Source organism: Perna viridis, chromosome 13, assembly GCF_037379345.1.
Source record: "Perna viridis isolate PV_CMFRI_1.1 ecotype Kerala chromosome 13, ASM3737934v1, whole genome shotgun sequence".
NCBI lineage: Eukaryota > Metazoa > Mollusca > Bivalvia > Mytilida > Mytilidae > Perna > Perna viridis.
Window position 1 is genome coordinate 17,206,996 of NC_142457.1, and position 19,451 is coordinate 17,226,446.

The 19,451-nt window shown below is 32.1% G+C and overlaps 1 protein-coding gene, 1 long non-coding RNA gene and 1 pseudogene across 5 annotated transcripts; 2 read left to right on the top strand and 1 right to left on the bottom strand.

The window, feature by feature from the left end:
* Positions 1–1,261: 1,261 nt before the first annotated feature.
* Positions 1,262–3,770, bottom strand: LOC148599775 (uncharacterized). 2 transcript variants are annotated; one of them, XR_015918215.1, is made up of 3 exons: positions 3,376–3,770; positions 2,111–2,201; positions 1,262–1,526 (listed from the first exon to the last, which is right to left on the bottom strand). It is a non-coding gene; the product is annotated as an uncharacterized LOC148599775 (long non-coding RNA). The 2 variants fall into 2 exon arrangements; XR_015918216.1 differs by having other exon boundaries at positions 3,513–3,768.
* Positions 3,771–4,086: 316 nt separating this feature from the next.
* On the top strand, positions 4,087–8,643 carry LOC148599776 (uncharacterized; annotated as a pseudogene). Its single transcript, XR_015917716.1, has 3 exons — positions 4,087–4,425; positions 6,901–8,124; positions 8,602–8,643. The product of XR_015917716.1 is annotated as an uncharacterized LOC148599776 (transcript).
* On the top strand, positions 7,998–18,208 carry LOC148599777 (uncharacterized). Of its 2 annotated transcripts, none has more exons than XM_088559456.1 (2): positions 7,998–8,124; positions 11,711–18,208. In XM_088559456.1, exon 2 carries the CDS (start codon positions 11,715–11,717, stop codon positions 13,221–13,223), a length of 1,509 nt encoding a protein of 502 aa, XP_088415582.1. In that variant the 5' UTR covers positions 7,998–8,124; positions 11,711–11,714; the 3' UTR covers positions 13,224–18,208. The 2 variants fall into 2 exon arrangements, with proteins under 2 accessions (XP_088415582.1, XP_088415581.1); XM_088559455.1 differs by lacking the exon at positions 7,998–8,124 and adding an exon at positions 9,610–10,566.
* The last annotated feature ends 1,243 nt before the right edge of the window (positions 18,209–19,451 follow it).

A 19,451-nucleotide genomic window follows, 5' to 3' on the forward strand; every position in this document is an offset into this window, starting at 1 on the left:
GATACCATTCTTCCTTTAAATTACACCTGTTTACCATTACATATATTACATCTGTCTATGTATAAATGCTTAACTACATTTAAACAATATATCCACCAAATTTCAACTTTTAATTTTAAGTTTTACAAAATTAGACCGGGGTAACTTGGTGTGCAAAACAGTCTGCCTTAATGTAACTGTATAATGCACCCTAATCCTGAGGAAAGAACCTTATACGGCAGGGGACTGAAACGTTCCTGATACCATTCTTCCTTTAAATTACACCTGTTTACCATTACATATATTACATCTGTCTATGTATAAATGCTTAACTACATTTAAACAATATATCCACCAAATTTCAACTTTTAATTTTAAGTTTTACAAAATGAGGCCGGGGCAAATTTGTGTGCGAAACAGTACGCCTTAATGTAACTGTATAGTGCACCCTTTACTCTAAACAATAAAACATATTAACAATCAGTGTCGAAGCATTCAATACAATCTTCATAATTTATCTTGTATCCCAACAATATACCACCAGATTTAACTTTTGCCACTTTTTGTCTATTTTTCATGTAAACAATATATCCTAATGGTAGGTGTCAATCAAATGTATATCATTGAGCCAATCAAAACTCTCATCATGTGGTCAAAAGTAAACACAATTCTGGCCATGTGCAACTGGCTACAAATTTTCTTTAGTTTCATCATTTCAAATGCGATGTCATAGAAGATATTCTTGTATCTTTTTGTGATATGTGCTATTTTAACCTCTTTTAAGTAAATATGTTACTTCTTTAGCTTATAATAAATAAAATGGATAACCAAACAATTTTTTACAGTGAAATTAAGTATTGCAATGCAGATAAGAAAGATAATTATTTTTTTTTATGTTTCGAGAAAAGCAGAGGAGCTTACCCTACCTGTGCACCAGGTCCATGCTCAAAGTTTTTAGTGGAGTCCGAGTTGCTCATTTGCTTTTGTTACTCTGTTAATCCGTAGCAGGATATTCCGACTTTACTCAGAATTCCGAGCTTTAAGTTTGGAATTCCGAATATATTATTCGAAAATCTGTACTTAATTTCAGAAAATGTTTGGAAAATATGGACCGAATTTTTTTCACTCGGGAAATGTTCGGAAAGTAGGGACTTAGAATTTTTTTCCCACGGAAAACATTCGGAGAGTTGGACTTAAGAATTTTTTGTTTCCAATTAAAGTATAATAGAAAAGCTGGATTTAGATTGTTTGCTCTTAAATGGTTTAAACGAGACTCCATACATCAAATTGTACAGTATAATTTGTAAAGTTTATTGCAATAGAAACATAGCATGTATAATGGTTTGAAAAAAATTCTACATTTACGCTCAAGGGTCTGAACTAATACAATTTCAAAAGTTCTCAATCAAAGCACTATACTACAGTACATGTATCTGCATTTGTGTTTTAGATCACAGTATCAAGCTTAAAACACATGGAGTAGCATCCACATTATACAAGGACATTAATCTGGTTTCAATTCTTCTGACAAACTGTAAACGACTCATCTGAAATCAAAAGTTAGAATAGATATACAATGTACCCTTGTTTGGGTCCTGATTGCTCAGTGATACATGAATGATAATGTACATGTACATAGGTAGTATTATAAAAATCATTTTAAGTTTAATATTTTGACTGATTACATAAAGAAAGTTATTTTTCATCTTTTTTTTTCTACATGTGTATGACAGTGACATCACAAACTTATTATTAAATGCTAAGTTATTGTATTTTGAAGTTACGAGGATGTAATGCTCGTTTAGTTTACAAAACCTCAAAACCTGTTGTGTGCATCACATAATTGAGGATATTACTGCACAGACAGCCATTCCTGAATTACTACCATTTTATTTAAATTTGCATACTTTAACTTGAGGGTAATTAAAGAAATATTCATTATTGTATACCCATCACAATCCAGAATTTACATGAGCAAATGTCAACATCTTTCTTTAGAATGCATGAAATATATACCACACATATGTATGTTACCACTTCCATAATTAGTTAGCCTGTTTTGATAATGACCGGTATTATTTAAGTAATCTAATGAATTTTGCAGGCTGGACAATAACAGTCTGCAACTCACCATTGATTATCTTTGTTGGTACAATTATATTCTCAAAACCTCAACGTTTACAATTAAAAAATTCACCATTTCTGTATACTGCAACCCATACCTTAAAAAGAATGAATGTATGAAATTAAATTGTTGGGTTTCACTATGTAATGAAGTACAGAGAAATCGACATTCAGTATTTGATTGTCGTGGATAATTTGTGGAGAAATTTACGTTACTTAAATTACAAATCACCAATTTAATATTTCTGAAGCCAAAATACATTTGTCCATAATAATCAATTATTAGCGAGCGCCGCAAGCTCTATGGTTATTATGTGTACTTTCTAAATTTCCCTTAAGGTTTCCCAATACACTAACAAAAAAAAGTCATGTACCGGAAGTAACAAAAAGTGACTGTCCTTACGGAGAAAATACATCATTTCTTTCAATCAAACAAATAAGACAATATGGGTTAAGATTACGTTTCAGTAGAAATAAATTCATCTTTTCTGACAGTTTTCAAGGCTTTTTCTAATTTGTTTTAATTATTTAAAGAAGTGAATGCTATGTTTATAAAAACTTCGGGAAACACGTGGATTTACGTACGTGTATCTCCGCTGTTCCGCTGTAGTTGTTGTCAAGAACCTAACCCGCCTCGGAAAAAATATAACTCTGATTATATTATCAAAAACGCAGCATAGCTTTTCTAAGATAGGAAAGGCAATAATTTTCTTGTTTGGAATTTGTAGCTGTCATCTGAACTTTGTTTATGTCAAATGTAAAATATTCCAACCATCCGTGGAGAACTGTGGAGAACTGTAATACTACCGGTATCTGTACAGATTGAAACTAAAATTGATGTTGCTAGAGATGCCCTTAAGGGATAAAAAATGTTAAGTATTGCAAAGTGCTGTAAAGTTATTGACCATTTTGAGAGTGAGAGGAAAGGGGGGTATGGGGTTGGATTTTTTTTTTTTTGGGGGGGGGGATGTTCAAGTTATTCATTTATTGAAAAAAAAATATATTAACAAGACAGTTTTTATAAATAGAAACATTGATTTTGCTTGCTGCTGAAATGTTAATAAAAATGTTGAACTTGCCCCCCCCCCAAAAAAAAAAAAAAAATATTGTAATGTCCAAAATATTTTTACGAGTCTCGCGCAGACGGTACATATATGGTAAAGCTCATGGTGCTCGCTGGATTAGGCAATGCCTACCCAATATTAGAATTTGAATTTGATTTCGTGAAAAACTTCGTGAACTTGACGAAGTTCGGGCGTGCTATAAATTAACCTGTGTACAGTAACTGTGTGTGGTTTGAATTTGTTGGCACCTCCGTCAAAACTCCGCTTCAAGCATCATGGTAATATTGTCGTTGTATATTTCTCTTCTTGGTATATAACTTCGCTTCTTCTTCGACAGATACCTACCAAGATATCATTGTTTTCTCGTCGCACTTCGATTTCAAGCATTCCGCCGTTGATCGTATTTACATACGGGCATTTTCGAGATACGACGAAAATCGTAAATTTAAAATGAAACTGAATTAAAATAGTTTGAAAAGAGGATTTCTTTGAATGATTTAATTAAAAAACGTGATTTTAAGCAATTATTTCTCAAGTGAAGTATTATTTTTAAAAAATCTTTTAATGTCGACGAAGTCCTTTACGTAGCTCGATTTTGATTGGCAGATATATCCGGTCCTACTTAAATACGACTGCATACGTCTGCCAGGTTAAAATACGCCTGTTGGAGAAAAGCATACGCCTGTAGCATTAATATTGTGTTTTCTGTGGAAATAATATTATATTAGCTTAGTATGATGTATTTTGTTCAGATAAATTATCTTTCAGCAAATTATTTGTTGCTGAGAAGTAGAACTAGCCATGTAAATAACGATCTGACAGGCGTTCGACATTCGTGATTGCGCATGCGTAATTATGTATTGAAATTAAACATGTGGACATGTGGCTTACAAAGTTGACAAAAAACAAGCCGCCACGATACATGTATAATGCACACACTTCGATCATTTGAACAAGGGATAAAAAACCGAGAAATAATTGATGATAAAAGTCGACATGTTTGTTTATAAAACAGCATTCTGACCTTTGAAATGTCGACAAGACGAGTTTTAACCAATTATTCTGACTTATTTTGAAAAAAAAACACAACTAGGAATCGGTTGTACCCTATGAGCTTCCATAACTAATCGTGTGTAATCTGTGAAGTTATATCAGGAAGTAAAAAGATAACATTCCATACTAAACCAACAGGGCGTTCTCCTGGCTAACGTTCAAATAAGTTAACTTCGTGCTAATTGGGAATACTGACCAGTAAAGAGTAAGATTTACTTTTCCATTCAGCATTTACTTCAATCAATTGTACCATCTTCTTATATTGTCCGTACTTTATTATTTCATAATTGTTGATACATATGTCAAGGGTCAAACTTTAAGACCAAGACTAGTTTGTTTTTGTTTTGTTTAATATCAAAACAGATTGAGGTCTGCCACATACAATGTACACACGTTAAATCCATATATAACAAGTATTAATACATGTATATTCAAGTACCAATCCACGTAGAATTCAGGCACTGTCAATGGTAGAGGTGATTCATGGTGTAGAATCAAAGTACTCATGTACTAAATCAATTTATATCGATCGTTTTAGCGCCTCAAATATTTGTCATATTGCAAAAATATGGAATAAAAGGAAAGTACGGGAATCGAATTCAAACGTATCTTAACATAAGGTTATTGTTATACATGGTTAATATTAAACTCACCGTTTCATTTTTTCTTAAATTCACCATTCTAATTATGAAGGACATTTGAAAACACGCACACCAAAATGCATTATAATGCATCATAGTAGCGTGCCAGTTTACCTAATGTTCAGGTTCGATATTGGTTTACATGGAACACTCCGATATAGCCCATAATTGAACTACAAACTACTAGTTGACCATTCCCAGTTTCTAAATTTTCAGGACGAAATACAGTTTATCGACCCCCAGGTCGAAACTGTCTGTTAAATAATTCAAATTTAAGGGGGTAGATATAGGGTAAAGGACATAACTCTTACAAATCATCATAACGTTTGTATTCTGCATTTGACATCAATCTCATGTAAGCATCAAGTAAATTGGACTGATTTCATTACGTTTCAAATGAAAGCGTTATATGCTCAGGTGAAATCGAATATGATGCAACCATATCACTGATTGAAGAGGCGTCCCTTACCCCAGCTCTAACTCCTTAAGCGACAAATCATTGAAATAAATCATATTCTTAGAAACGTGTTACACTCAACTATCTTCATTTCTCAGTTGATAAGGTTAATAGCTCAAGTGCTACAAGTTGTTTCATAGACACCTAGGTGTCATGTGAAAGCGCTTAGTTTCTGGGCACCTAATCAAGAGACATGTACAATATCATAAACGATGAAGTATTATAATACTATCACATGGGCTTGCTCCCACTCCCAAATATGCAGTCCGAATAGTATATAACAAGAAAACGGGGATACCAGATTTTGGGGTAACTCGATTCAACTCAACCCCCTCCCCCCCCCCCGAATGAAATCAAATATAATTATTACTTATTACTGCCCTGCAAACAACCTAATAAATAAACACGGGTATAGTGATAGTAGGAGCAAGCCCCTGTGATATAATTCCACCAATCATGGCCAAAATAGCAAAATATAATGATTAATATTGCAAAAAGCAATAATACCAGACCAAAAAAATGGCACAATTCCCAAGAAATGCATTATCGAAATTCCTATGCCATCGTCTATGCAGAGTTTCACTTTTATTTGCCATCTCGTAGCTTCCGTTGTCATGAGGCGGTAATCGTAATAAAAATATATTTATGATATAGTGTATGATACGTCAGGATGGTTTATGGGGTTATGCTACCTTTTTGTAACAAAAATGGGCAAACAGTTAGCGGCAAATAAAAGCATGACATCCCTTTCTTTATAATGTTTCTTGACTGGAACTACTGCCTCAAGACCTGCATAAGACAGTTTTCTCAATTAGTACTCGGCATTCCTTTTATCATTTCTTTTCTATGATTGAAGACTATTTACAATCTCGCTGGGTTTTCATTTCTAGTTAAACATTAAATGGTTTATTATGCATTTAAAAATGAATAGGTAACTTGAATATACTCGTATGTAGTTCTTTTTTTACCTTTAAATGTGGCTATTGTTAACTTATTCATTATTCTTATGTACGTTTAAATGAGCCACTTCACAACGTATATTATTTTCAAATAGTTTTTCCTTCCTACCCAAAACATTATTAATTGTTTTAACGGAGCGTCCACGACCTATATACATGTATGTGGAATGTAAGACCAGAACTATGAATGGCTAAAATATTCTGACGGAAGTAGACGATTGCACAAGTGCTCCGTCCATCATTGGCATAGACTAAAATCCTGTTAGTTATAATGATTATTTGGACAATTTCATTATAATTCAATTTCTATATTTAAATAATGGATCTGGTTTGATTGGTTCTGTTATATTTCATTTCTTTCGATTTCGTTCTTCGTTTCGTTTGATGTTATATTGAGTTCATTTCGGACTTTACAGGTACTTCTGATACTCTGTATTATGATTGAACCAGAAAGCTTTAACACAAACTGCAACAAGTAGCTATCTTACCGTGACTCAATGTCACATTGTTTGGAAAACTAATGAATTTTCCCGCGTTTCGCTTGTATAGCGGGAAAATATTGGATTGTCAATTCGAGGTTAATCACATGATATGTGGCCTGACCAATGGTAATTGGTTTTCAGGTGGGTCTGTGTTGTCATTCTCTAGCCACCTTTCGCGGTGACAAGTTCAAATATGGACGCCAACATCGATGAAAAAATTCGAATTGAAGTCGCCAGTGCATTGACAGTCGCCCAGAACAACATGATGTCTGAAATAAGATCACTTTTTTTCTACTGAAATGCGTAAGATGAATGCACAGCAGAAAGATATCGCCAACACTCAGAATCTGCTTAAAGGACACGGTTAGTGATGCAGTCGCCGCCGCCGATATTCAGGATGGGTCATGGATGCACAGTTTATCTGACAAGATGACTTCTTACATTATGTCTTCCAGGAGTGACAATACTATCAAATCTTATTTCAATTGTTTTAAAAAATGGGAAGGGTTTATTAAAAAAACAGGGGTTTTCAGCATTACCGACCCAGCCCATACATGTCGCATTATTTATCACATATTTATTAGAGTTCGGTTCCACTTGTAATACCATAAACTCCGTCGTTTACAGTTTGAAATGGGTTCATCAAATTAATAACTTACCCGATCCCACTTTAAATTCTTTCATTGTATCTCTTCAAGAGTCGGCAAAGAGAATCGCATGTCCTCAAAAACAGAAGAAAGATCCCGTAAATACGGATTTATTGATAAAACTTTGCGGAAAATTTAAGGATTCAGAAGATTTATTGGTCATATTGGATCTAACCATGATTCTTTTGAGTTACGCTGGGTTCCTCAGATATGATGAAATAAGTTCTTTACTTTGCAGAGATGTTAAGGTTTTTGATGATTACTTAGTCATTTATATAAACAAATCTAAAACTGATCAATACAGACATGGTAATGAGGTTGTCATTGCGAAAGGTTCAACGGTGGCTTCCCCTTTAAATATGTTTAATAGGTATGTTAAATGCTCGGACATAAATTTGTTTTCTGATTGTCATCTGTTCAGGCCCATATTTAGGAGCAGGTCCGTATGCAAATTGATTTACAAAACAAGAAACTTAGTTATACAGCTGCACGTCACAGTATTCTAAACAGGTTGAGGATGATTGACAATAGTTTGAATTTAGGTTTACATTCCATGCGCTCAGGTGGTGCTACAGCAGTTGCTAATTCCATCGTAAATGATAGGTGTTGGAAGAGGCATGGAAGGTGCAGGTGAAGGTCAGATACAAGCAAAGATGGGTACGTTGCCGATTCATTAGAGAAACGATTAGAAGTCACACCTAGAGTTTCCCCTATCTTTGTAAGTCTATCTTGTACGGTTGGCTGGTCGGCAAATGAATATTGTCTTAATTTGTTTTTTTTAGCCCATTTATATATACGAGTATGACTTTACACTTAGAGTGTTAAGGAGGTATTGCTTTGCTGAAGGCAAATAAAGGTATTGCTTTACTGAAGGCAAATTAAGGTATTGCTTTACATAATTTACATGTAAAGATACGGATTTAATTTTGCTTTGCATTTACATGTAAAGGAATGGATTTTGATGCTGCTTTACATTTGCATGTAAAGTTTTGGATTGGAGTACAGAGAATACTAACAAAATGTTTCCTATAGAAATTTATAGTTAATTAGTGACAAGATGTGTCAAGTGGGGACAAGAAGGGTCAAGAATTCGAGAAATTCAAGCGACAATATTTTGTTTTCATTTATAGGCAAAATAAAGTGACATAGGAAAAAAATGAGATAATTATTGAAAAAATGAGTTAATTATTTTTAGGGAAATATAGAAAAAAACGGAAGTCAATTGATACAAATTTAAAATTTAAAAAAAAACATATTTTCTTAATTTGACCAATGAAAAGTTAGAACAAATTAGATACTACAATTTATAAAGAAACTATATCTATATATATTAGATTTGATTTGATGTGTTTTCAAATTGATAAAAGTATGGAAACATGTTTTATGTGAAATAACAAAAAGGAAATTATTTGGAAACAATATTCAGTGGTATGATTAAAAGAAAAGGTGTTTTTTTTATTCTTTAATGGAAGAAAAAGATAGCAACATGCATTGTTATAGAAGAACTTAGTTCAAAATATATTATAGAATAGTTATTATCTAGAGAGATATGAAAACTTAAAAATACCAAGATTAGCAATATGCCTTATTCTAAAAAAAATTGTATGGTCGGAGCTGAGAGGTCGAGGGCATGGCATGGTTCCTCGAGATGTCGACTGCCTCCCTCTCCGACACGTTTTTATGGACAGTCACTATAGTTTCCGAGTGACATTTTGGTGTTTGGGGAGTCTGGTGGAGCGGTGGTGGTATTTTCTTGATATGACTCTGGCGTACGTGTATTTTTTGTTTTTTGTCCGTGGCCCATCGGACACTGCATGCTTTCGAGGCTGGCCTGGTAAATAAAGATATCAAGTTTTTACTCTTTATTGTCCTAAACGTACACAGTGATCAAAATATATTTTTCTAATCATTTAAGCTTAATATTATTTATACTTTTATTTATTTGATTAATATACTTTTTCGTTTATTTATTTTCATAAATAAGAATTTAATTATTTTGCATTTACTTAGTTGCTTTAAATGGAACTTCAACTAAAAACTTTACTTCTAAAATTCTAATTATAAAAAGTTAGAAATAAAATATCAAATTTAGATTGTTCACGTACCTGGTAAATAAAGTTACCGGTAACTCGACATTGTGTTAAATTTCTGACAACCGTTTTTTTTTTTTTTTTTATATATATATATATATATATATATATATTTTCTTGTTTAAAAGTTATCATTTAAATTTCCACAAATAATCCCCTCTCACTGTTATCTTCATTATGTCTTTTTATATTCAATGAATTTTGATGACATATTTCGAAGTCAGATTTCACTGCCTATTGGAATATCAATGGATCAACAGCAGAATATTTTTGTGTGATCATGACAAACATAATTTATAACTAATTTCAAGACAACAAACTTAGTCAATATTGAGGTAACATTTATAATGCAAATTTTTTTTAGGCATTTTTTTATTTACTTTTCTGGGGGGGAAGGGTTTCACAGTATTTCTATTTGATCATATAAATTCATTAAAACATAAGGACAAGTTAAAAGGGCAACGGGCATATCATGCGCTTTAAAGCGCAGTTGTTTATATATTTTCTTTAATGAAAGAAAAAAAATATGGCAAAATGCATTGTTATAGAAGAAATTAGTTCAAAATATATGATAAAATGGGTTATTATTTAGAGAGATATGAAAACTGCAAAAATAATACCAAGTTCAGCAATATGCCTTATTCTAAAAAATGAGAGAATTGAATCTTTTTAACATATTTTGAAGTCAGTTTTCCTGTAACTATTGATTTTTCTTTAATGAAAAAAATCTTCCTGAGGCTACTATCATTTTGGAAATATTTCAAACAACCTTTTATCTTCACATTTTTACCTGAAAAATATTCTTTTCCTGGTTTTTAAAAACAATGTTTTCTTATTCTTTTTTTTCCTTTAAATCAAACACATAAATAAACAATTGTAATTCTCTGTTTAAATGAAAACAAAATTTTCTTTCCGCTATTCGACTTGTTGTTTCTTGTCGGTTTTTGTCACTTTTTGTCGTCAATTATTGAGACCCGGAGACATACGTCATCATTGAAACAGAAACTCCGCGTCTGTCTGAGAGGCGCAGGAACACCGCTAATTTAAATCCCTGACTGTGTTGCATGTCTGTAAGTCATACAAACATATTGTCCCTCAATAACTGTGTGGATTTGCAAACTTGATATATACGGTTGTGCCAAATTAAGACATGACAGTAACCTTTTGAGATTCGGTGCAGGAGATATATTTTTTTTTACCACCACCGATCCCGAAAGGGATTAGACATGCTAGTACTTAAATTTGAGATTCCTGAGAGGTTTAACCTTACTCCTACTACGTAAGAAGTTTGAATTCCGTTCCCCCATACCCCAACTCGTAGGATGGCACCAAGTCAGAAAATAGCTTGCCAGATGGCCTCTAGCATTGCTGGAGTAGGTTTAACCTGTGTAATCACAACTTTGGATTTTTTTTTAACGGAAAACAAGGGCTTAATATACATGTACGCACAGACGTTTGAACGTTAGTGACAAGTTGCAAAAAAAAGAGTCAAATACTGCTATTTGTCGCTACAATTAAAACGACTAATGTACATATCTGCAAAGTCAGGTCAAGAGGCTTAGTATTTTGACCACTCCGCTCCATGAGGGTTAACCCACTGTATGAATAGTAATCAAGGGAACCAAGGTTCTAGCAGAAATCAAATGAAAGTAATACAGTTACAAAGACAATACACGGAAAACAGACATGTACAAAAAACAAAAAAAAAGAACATGAAGTACATGTAACTAAAATAATACATACAAAGTAGGTTAAGTGTTCTCTGCTTTTATAGAAACACCCGCCGAGTTGCTTGTAAAAGCCCAGGGTAGTTGAAAGATGAAAGGTTTATATAAACTCATTCTATGATTTGATAAAAAAAATCGGTAATAAGCTGAATCCACCACAAAAGAAAAAAATATCCCCAGTGCCAAATCACAAAATAATAGTTCAAGCTACGTTTCGCAGCACAGCTGTATGTAACTTATTTTAACCTGTATGAAAGGTCTAAACTCATTCAAAAGTCGATAAAAAATACATTTTGTAACAAGCTTTATCTGTTTTTGGATTTGACACTGGAGAAATTTGTTTGCTTTGACCACCAACATCAAAACAAAAAAATATAACCAATGCCAAATCCCAAAAAGAGATTATACTAAGCTATATATGATTGATTTTAAGAGAATTGTCACCTGGACTAAAATTAAAATTCATAGTTTTCTCTTTGTATTTCAGAAAGATGGCATCATTCATCCACAAAAAAATTCAACTCGACTGTGAAGAACACAAGCAAAGATTTCAATATTACTGTAGATCACACGATTGTGTTATTTGTCAAAAATGTCGACTGGAGTCCCATAACAAGTGTAAAGACACTTTAGATATAGAAGATGTCATCCATAACATAAAATCATCTGCAGTTTTTGAGGATTTGTGGACCAATATAAAAACAAATCATCAAGCTGTCTTGAATGCAATCATTGATAGGGAAAAAAATGTGAAAAAACTACAGAAAAAGAAGGAAAAACTATCAACAGAGGTGAAAAAAAGAACCCAAAATCTTATTGATCAAATTAAGAAACTAGAAAACAAAACATTATCAGAGTTAGAGTCAGTTGTAAATGAAAATGTAAATGAAATCAAAGCCACCACAAAAATCCTGGAATCAAATAAAAGAAAACTTGATGAATTATTGGAACAGGAGGAACTCATTAAGAAACAGGCATCAAATTTCCAAACATTCATAGCAACAAAACAAATGGAGAAAGAAGTTCAAGAATCAGAAGAAGTCTTACACAAATTATCTGAAAAAGGAGCCATGGATAATACAGACATAGAAATGAATGAAAACATCACAGCAGACGACACAATTTTTGGAATAAAAACTCTGTTTGACATTAAAGTATCAAGAGAAAAACAAACAACATCCATAGACATAAACAAACCAAACATAGGTCAGGCAGAGGTGAAGACAAGATTCCCCAGACAACTGACACTTAAACAACAGTTTACAGTAGATCAAGGTGGGTGTCGTGGTTGTTGTACGCTGCCTAATGGACTCCTGGTGTTGACTGATGATGACAATGGTGTAGTAAACATACTACACAGTAATGGTCAACACAAATCATCAGTCAGATTTAATGGAGGACAAGGAGCAGTATACGATGTAACAGTCATCAATGAGAACCATGTTGCTGTTTCTAATCCTCACCATAAAACAATCTCCATCATAGATGTAGACAGGAGTAAAATCATTAAAACACTTCAGATAAAGAGTCGAGTCACTGGAATTACACATTGTGATGGACATTTATACTTCTGTGTACCTGAGGTAGGAATCCGAAAAATTAATATAGATACAAAAAAAATAGACAAACTCCATGATGACCAGACTGTTGATGGTTTATCATATATAGACACAGATGGCAACAGAATATGTTATACCTGTCCTTACTACAAGACAGTTACTGTCTTAGATTCTGACCTCAGAGTTATCTTCACATTCAAGGATCACAATACAATGTCATGGCCTCGTGGAATATCAATGGATGAACACCGGAATATTTTTGTGTGTGATTGTGACAACAATAATTTATTACTAATTTCAAGGGATGGAGATAAACATGAAGTTGTAGCCGGTGGAGATAATGGGTTGTTTTACCCTCCGTGTGTACATTATGATAAAGTGACCCATCATCTCACTGTTGTTGATAGGTGGAATGTGGTCAGGATATTTTCTGTATATTGACTTTTGATGGAGAACCAACACTGAGATAAATTATTTAGATTAATTCAATTTCAAGGTAAGAAAACATGTTTTATTTTTTATATGTATACTCGAATTCACCTCAGCCTGTTTGCAGTTTTTTTTTTTTTTTTGATTATCTTTTAAATTACTCATAAGTTCTTTTTAAAAAATTGCCATTTTATTCATGTCGTTCTGTACTACAACTTTCATACAAATATTTTTCGTTCTTACCTCCGAGATCGAAATATTTCCATATTTATTTTTTATGAGAATTTTGCATTGAGCGTATTGTTTATCCGCCATCTTGTTTCTATGGATATTTTGAAATGTTCCCTATTATATCACAATTGAAGAGTTGAAATACCATGATTCCCCCCCCCCCCCCCGGGGCCACATTTCTGGTTCCCAGTCAATTGAATACTATATGTGGTATTTATATATAAGGTACCAGTTGTAACATTTTCATTGAAAAATCTTCAATTGTGAGATAATAGGGAACATTTCAAAATATCCATAGAAACAAGATGGCGGATAAACAATACATTCAATGCAAAATTCTCGTAGGAAAAATAAATTTTGATTTTTTTTCAATCTCGGAGGTAAGAACGAAAAATAATTGTAAGGGAATCGTAGTACTGAACGACATGAATAAAATGGCAAGTTTTTGAAAGGAACCGTCGAGTAATTACCAAAAATAAACGCAAAAAACCGCAAACAATCTGAGGTGACTTGGACTATACTTTAATCTTGGCATAATGATAATTATTAACTTATTAAAAAATCTTTCAAATAGTACAGAAATTTCATATTGAGTACAGTGTAAAATAAATTTAATTTATATTTTTTTATCAATCAGTGTTGGTCTTCATCAAGATTGTCAAATACATGTACATGTACCTACATGTAGATGTGTCATCATTGAAAATAATTTTTTGCCTTTTGTTGTATGTATTTGCATTTTCATGTTTCTAAATAAATGAGATTTTCTCGTTTGAAAACTGAAAATAATTAAAATTAAAAATTTTAATACTAGTATTACTTTGTGTAAATATCTAACACCACACATACACAAGTTACAACATCAAAATATGAATGTGGTAAACATTAAGTACATGTACATGTATTAGTGATTTATTCATACCCAGTATTTACATGTAGGCCTTTAAAAATAACTTTCTTTAAAACAATTTAAAAAAGTACAGTCATGTAATGTACATGTAGCATTTTTTAGTCATGGTTTGAATTAATTTAATAGAATTTTTTTGGCAACATGTGATATCCTTATAAGTCTTCATTGCTTCAACTGAAATGAACATATTTTTTTAAAGGGTTGATTTATTTCAGAACTTTTATTGTTTTTTTTCTTAATATATCAATTACATGTATATTATTGAAAGATACTACTAAGGACATTAAATTGCCCACAACAGTGATTACATGTACTTGCAACTTCAATAATTAAAAGAAATACATGTATCTCTAATTTATTGGTTCACATGTAGGTACATGTACATCTACATGTATAAATGTTGATTTTTAAGTCAGTTGTTGTAAATATATATGTACATGTATGTGTATTTGATTTTATATATTTAGCACTAACAGGGGCGGATGGAGAAATTATGAAAAAGGGGAGGGGTGCCAGGTTATTATTTGCTCATTAAGGGCCATAGATTACAAAAATTAATAATTATTTTGTGAGGGGGAGGGGTTACACCCTGAACCCCTGGATCCGCCACTGTAATTATGTTAACACCTATACCTGTATTAAATAATTAGTTCAAATCTAATGAATGATTCATGTGAGGAACAATGCCAGTTCGTATATTTATGACTAATAAGATTATAACATGTATATGTAGTTTGAATGGTGCATTTAGAATGATTTGGTTTTTTTTCTCTTGATGGACTAAGACAATATTAATTTATTAAACAAATTCAGATTTAAAGATAAATAAAATATGTTTAATCTATAATGATTTAATTTATCAGAAATCTTTATAACAATATCAGAAATTATCTTTTTTTTCTAAGAAATGTTTTTCAGAAACATGTTTTAATTTACTGACTTAATTATCATTAATAACTTATTTACATAAATGTAATACATTTTGCAATTAACTTAATTAAAACTCTTTAAAGAAAATAATATAAAATTAGTTTATTTAGTAAAATGATTGATTTTTTGGAAATTATTTTATATTTCTTTATTAATAAGTCTTGGTCTTCATCAAGTTTTTCAAGTACATGTATCTAGATGTGTCATCAGTGAAAATCTGTTCACTTCATTGTTGTTGTACATGTATATAGTTGTATTTATCATTTTCATGTTTCTATCTTTGATTTAGTCATACTCATATGATTTAAGAAATATTTATTTGTTATTTGTCATGAATATCAATGATACATTTAAAAAAAAAAATTTAAATACATTTCTTCATGTACATGTATATTCTTTGAAAAGACTCTTTAAAATAGTGAACATTTTAGGCACTGTAAACAAATAGCTATAATTTATTGTAGTTATAAATATTATGAATACATGTACACTTATGTATCCTTTTAATGACTCTTTATAAAAACAATACTTTCGAAAAATTAAAATTAAACTGTAAAAGAAGTAGTTATGTAAAAACATGTACTGTACTTTATTTTTATTTTTATCCAGGATTTGAATTGTTTTACAAAACATTTCACCTTCAACTTTGGCAACTTGTGATATCCGTGTACATGTACATGCAAGTCAAATTTAATTTTTTTTTTTTTTAATTTAAATACATTTCTTCATGTACTGTACATTTATAAATCCTTCTGAAGTTACATGTATATTCATTTTTTTTTCTTGAAATTTTAAATATTTTTTGACTTTTAAGTAAATAAACTGGAAATTATTTTCACTAATTGTAAATGCATGGAGATTTCTTCAATACTTACCATGTGTACAGTACATCATCTACGTTTAAATGTAATTTTTATCAGTATATAAATGTACATGGCATGAGTAGAATGCACATTTATTTATTTACAATATTTGTTTATTTTTCATTTTCATTTTTTTTTGTAAATATATATGTTTTGTTTTCGTGTGTATGTACAATGTACTACAGAGTTGGATTGAGAAAGTTTTAAAAAGGGGAGTCCCCCAAGGGCACTCAGGTCATTATTTGCTCATTGGATATTTTGAATGAAGATACATGTAAGACAAATTTTCCACCACCCCATGAACCCCCTGGATACCCACTGTAAATATGTTTACATCAATTATTTATAATTCAATTCCACTAAAGTCTGACAATTTAATAGGAAATCTCAAGTGACTTGTTAACAAGGCTTTTTCCTGAGATGGATAAACCAAGTTTTTATTTTAGAACTAATGAGGCCTAGCCATATGGAATTACATGTTCATGTACATTGAACAGTAGAATGATTTGGAATTTTATCTTCTGATACACTAGGAACAATATTTGTGTATCTACATGTAGATGACCAAGGCATGGTGGAAGTTGGTTTTAAACACTTAGTGAATTTGGATTTTCCGATAATGGGTGAATCCAACATATTTTATCATGATCAATATGGATATTAATGACAAACCTAATATTTAATGTCCATCAAAAATGTGACACATTCCAATAGAGTCTGTGGAATATGTATTCATCTTCAGGATGCAGTCAACATGGACTATTTAAAGATTGCGTATAGTTCAAGCGACTTTGCCAATTCACGGAGTCTTTAATTATGTACTCTGCCAATATGGATTATCGCATGAAAGGCAGACTATTTGGATTCTTTTTTTAAGATGGAATTATTTTCTCTAGTGAGAACTTTCGTTTATGTAGAACTAAGCTATCAAAGGTTTTTCATGTATTATACATTGTGTCTTGATTATTTGTTTGAACTTGCACTTCAGCATGTTGAAGAGTGAAGTTAATAACACTTATAAAATACATGTACATGTAGTGTTCATTTGTAATTATTCATTCAGTTGTAGAGATTTCCAAATTTAAAAAAATTATTGGTAATTGGCTAAATTGGAAAAAATTGTTATCAGGCAAAAAAAAAATTACATGTCAATATTACTTGTTTTTTATTTTAACACCACACCACAGTGCACTTGAAAAGCATATAATTTTGGTAAGGTGAGTTATAATCTCAATGAAATGCACACAAAATGAACATTTCAAGGGCAGCTAATTCTGTCAAAAATTTATTTTTTCTTACATTCTCTTAAAAAAATTATTCTGAACAAATCTATTGATGTATAGGTCAAAGTATAATCTTTTCAAATAAAGAAAGTATCCTTGAGTAAAATTATTCTGTCATATTTGTGGGTTATGGACATGCATTTTTCCTGATTTAAAACTTACACTTAATTATTAGTATCAACAGAGATCCAGTCCAATGATATTAATTCTAAAGTACATTGTATTACATTGTACAGGTAGTTCTAAGGGAGATAATCCATTTTGCTTCCATGTCAATGCTGTCCATCATTCATCAGTAGTAAAATTTGTTTCTGTGAACAAACAAGGGTTTGAATCATCAAGATTTTTTTCATAGTGGGTACTTTCATTGTTTTTGTTTTTTTTTTTTTTGTTTTGTTTTGTTTTGGTTTTTTTTGTTCTTTTTTGTACACTTTATTACAATATTTTAACAACATTTACCACTTAATTTTTTTGGAATTTTTTTTAATGCTATAGAAGTTAAAGTTCAAAAGTTACTATTGCAATAACTTAATAATACATGTATGTCAATTTTGATCATGTGTAAATTAAATATGCTTTCAATTCAAAATTACTGTGAAACATTAGCAAGCCATTGCAGTCCTCCATATTAGAAGAGAAGAGTTATTGTTCCTGAATTTTTTCAAGTATCCAGAATTTTACTTCTAATCCAAGCAAATTTGACATTTTTTGTGTAAATTGTCATGTAATAGTATTCAGACTGCTGGTGTAAAAAAAAAAAAATAAAACATTTTACGAAAATCTCTTTTTGTTTGCCCTTAAGGGCTAGTTTTAATGTCTTGGCATGTCTCTGGCCATTTTCTGAAGATGTTCCCACGAGGGGTTAATTTTGCGCATTTCCAATACAATGGTATGACGCCATGTTATCTCTTCTTGGCTTTAACTCTAGTGTCAATGGAAGGGCTGTTAAAGTGTGGTCTTGTTGATGTTTTGTCAAGATGTGTCCAATTTATCGCTACCATATGATGATGGTATGTTTCATGCCTTCGTGATTGTATCTACTAAAGAGGTCATGTCTTCCTGATTGTATCTACTTAGGAGATCCATGTTGGAGGCCTTATTAAAGAGGGTTCCTTTCAATTTCACTAGTATAACAACATTTTACACAAGAAAAGTTTGAAACAGATAATTAACTGTGGTGGAATAATGGTATCACGCTGGCGTCAGTTCGTTATTGTTGTCTGCCATCGAATAATGGTATCATGCTGTTGTCCGTTTCTTTATTGTTGTCTGTGGTGGAATAATGATATGCTATAGTCAGTTTCGCCATTGTTGTCTGAGGTGGAATAACGGTACTACACTCTAACCAGTGTCGTCATTGTCGTCTGCGGTGGAATATTGGTATGCTGTCTTCAGTTTCGTCATTGTCTGATGGAATAATGATATGCTATAGTCAGTTTCACCATTCTTGTCCGAGGTGGAATAATGGTACCACGCTGTTGCCAGTTTGGTCATTGTCGCCTGCGGTTGAATAACGGTATCACGCTGTTATCAGTTCCTCTTTGTCGTCCGTGGGGGAATAATGGTATGATGTCGTCAGTTTCATCATTGTTGTCTGCGGTGGAATAATGGTTTAAGCTATAGTCGGATTCGTCATTGTCTTGTGGTGGAATGATGGTACTACGCTCTCGTCATGTCATCAGTGTCGTCTGCGGTGGAATAATGGTATCGCGCTTGTCGTCAGTTCATCATTGTTTTCTGTATTTGAATAATAGCATCATGTCGTCGTTATTGTTGTCAGTGGAATAATGACATCATGCTATCGTCATTGTTGACTGCGGTGGAATAATGATAAGCTATAGTCAGTTTTGTCATTGTTGTCTGTGGTGGAATAATGGTACTACGCTCTCATCAGTGTCGTCATTGTCGTCTGCGATGAAATAATGGTATCATGCTCTCGTCAGTTTCGTCATTATCGTCTGCGGTGAAATAATGGTATCCTGCTATAGTCATTTTTGTCATTGTCGCCTGTGGTGGAATAATG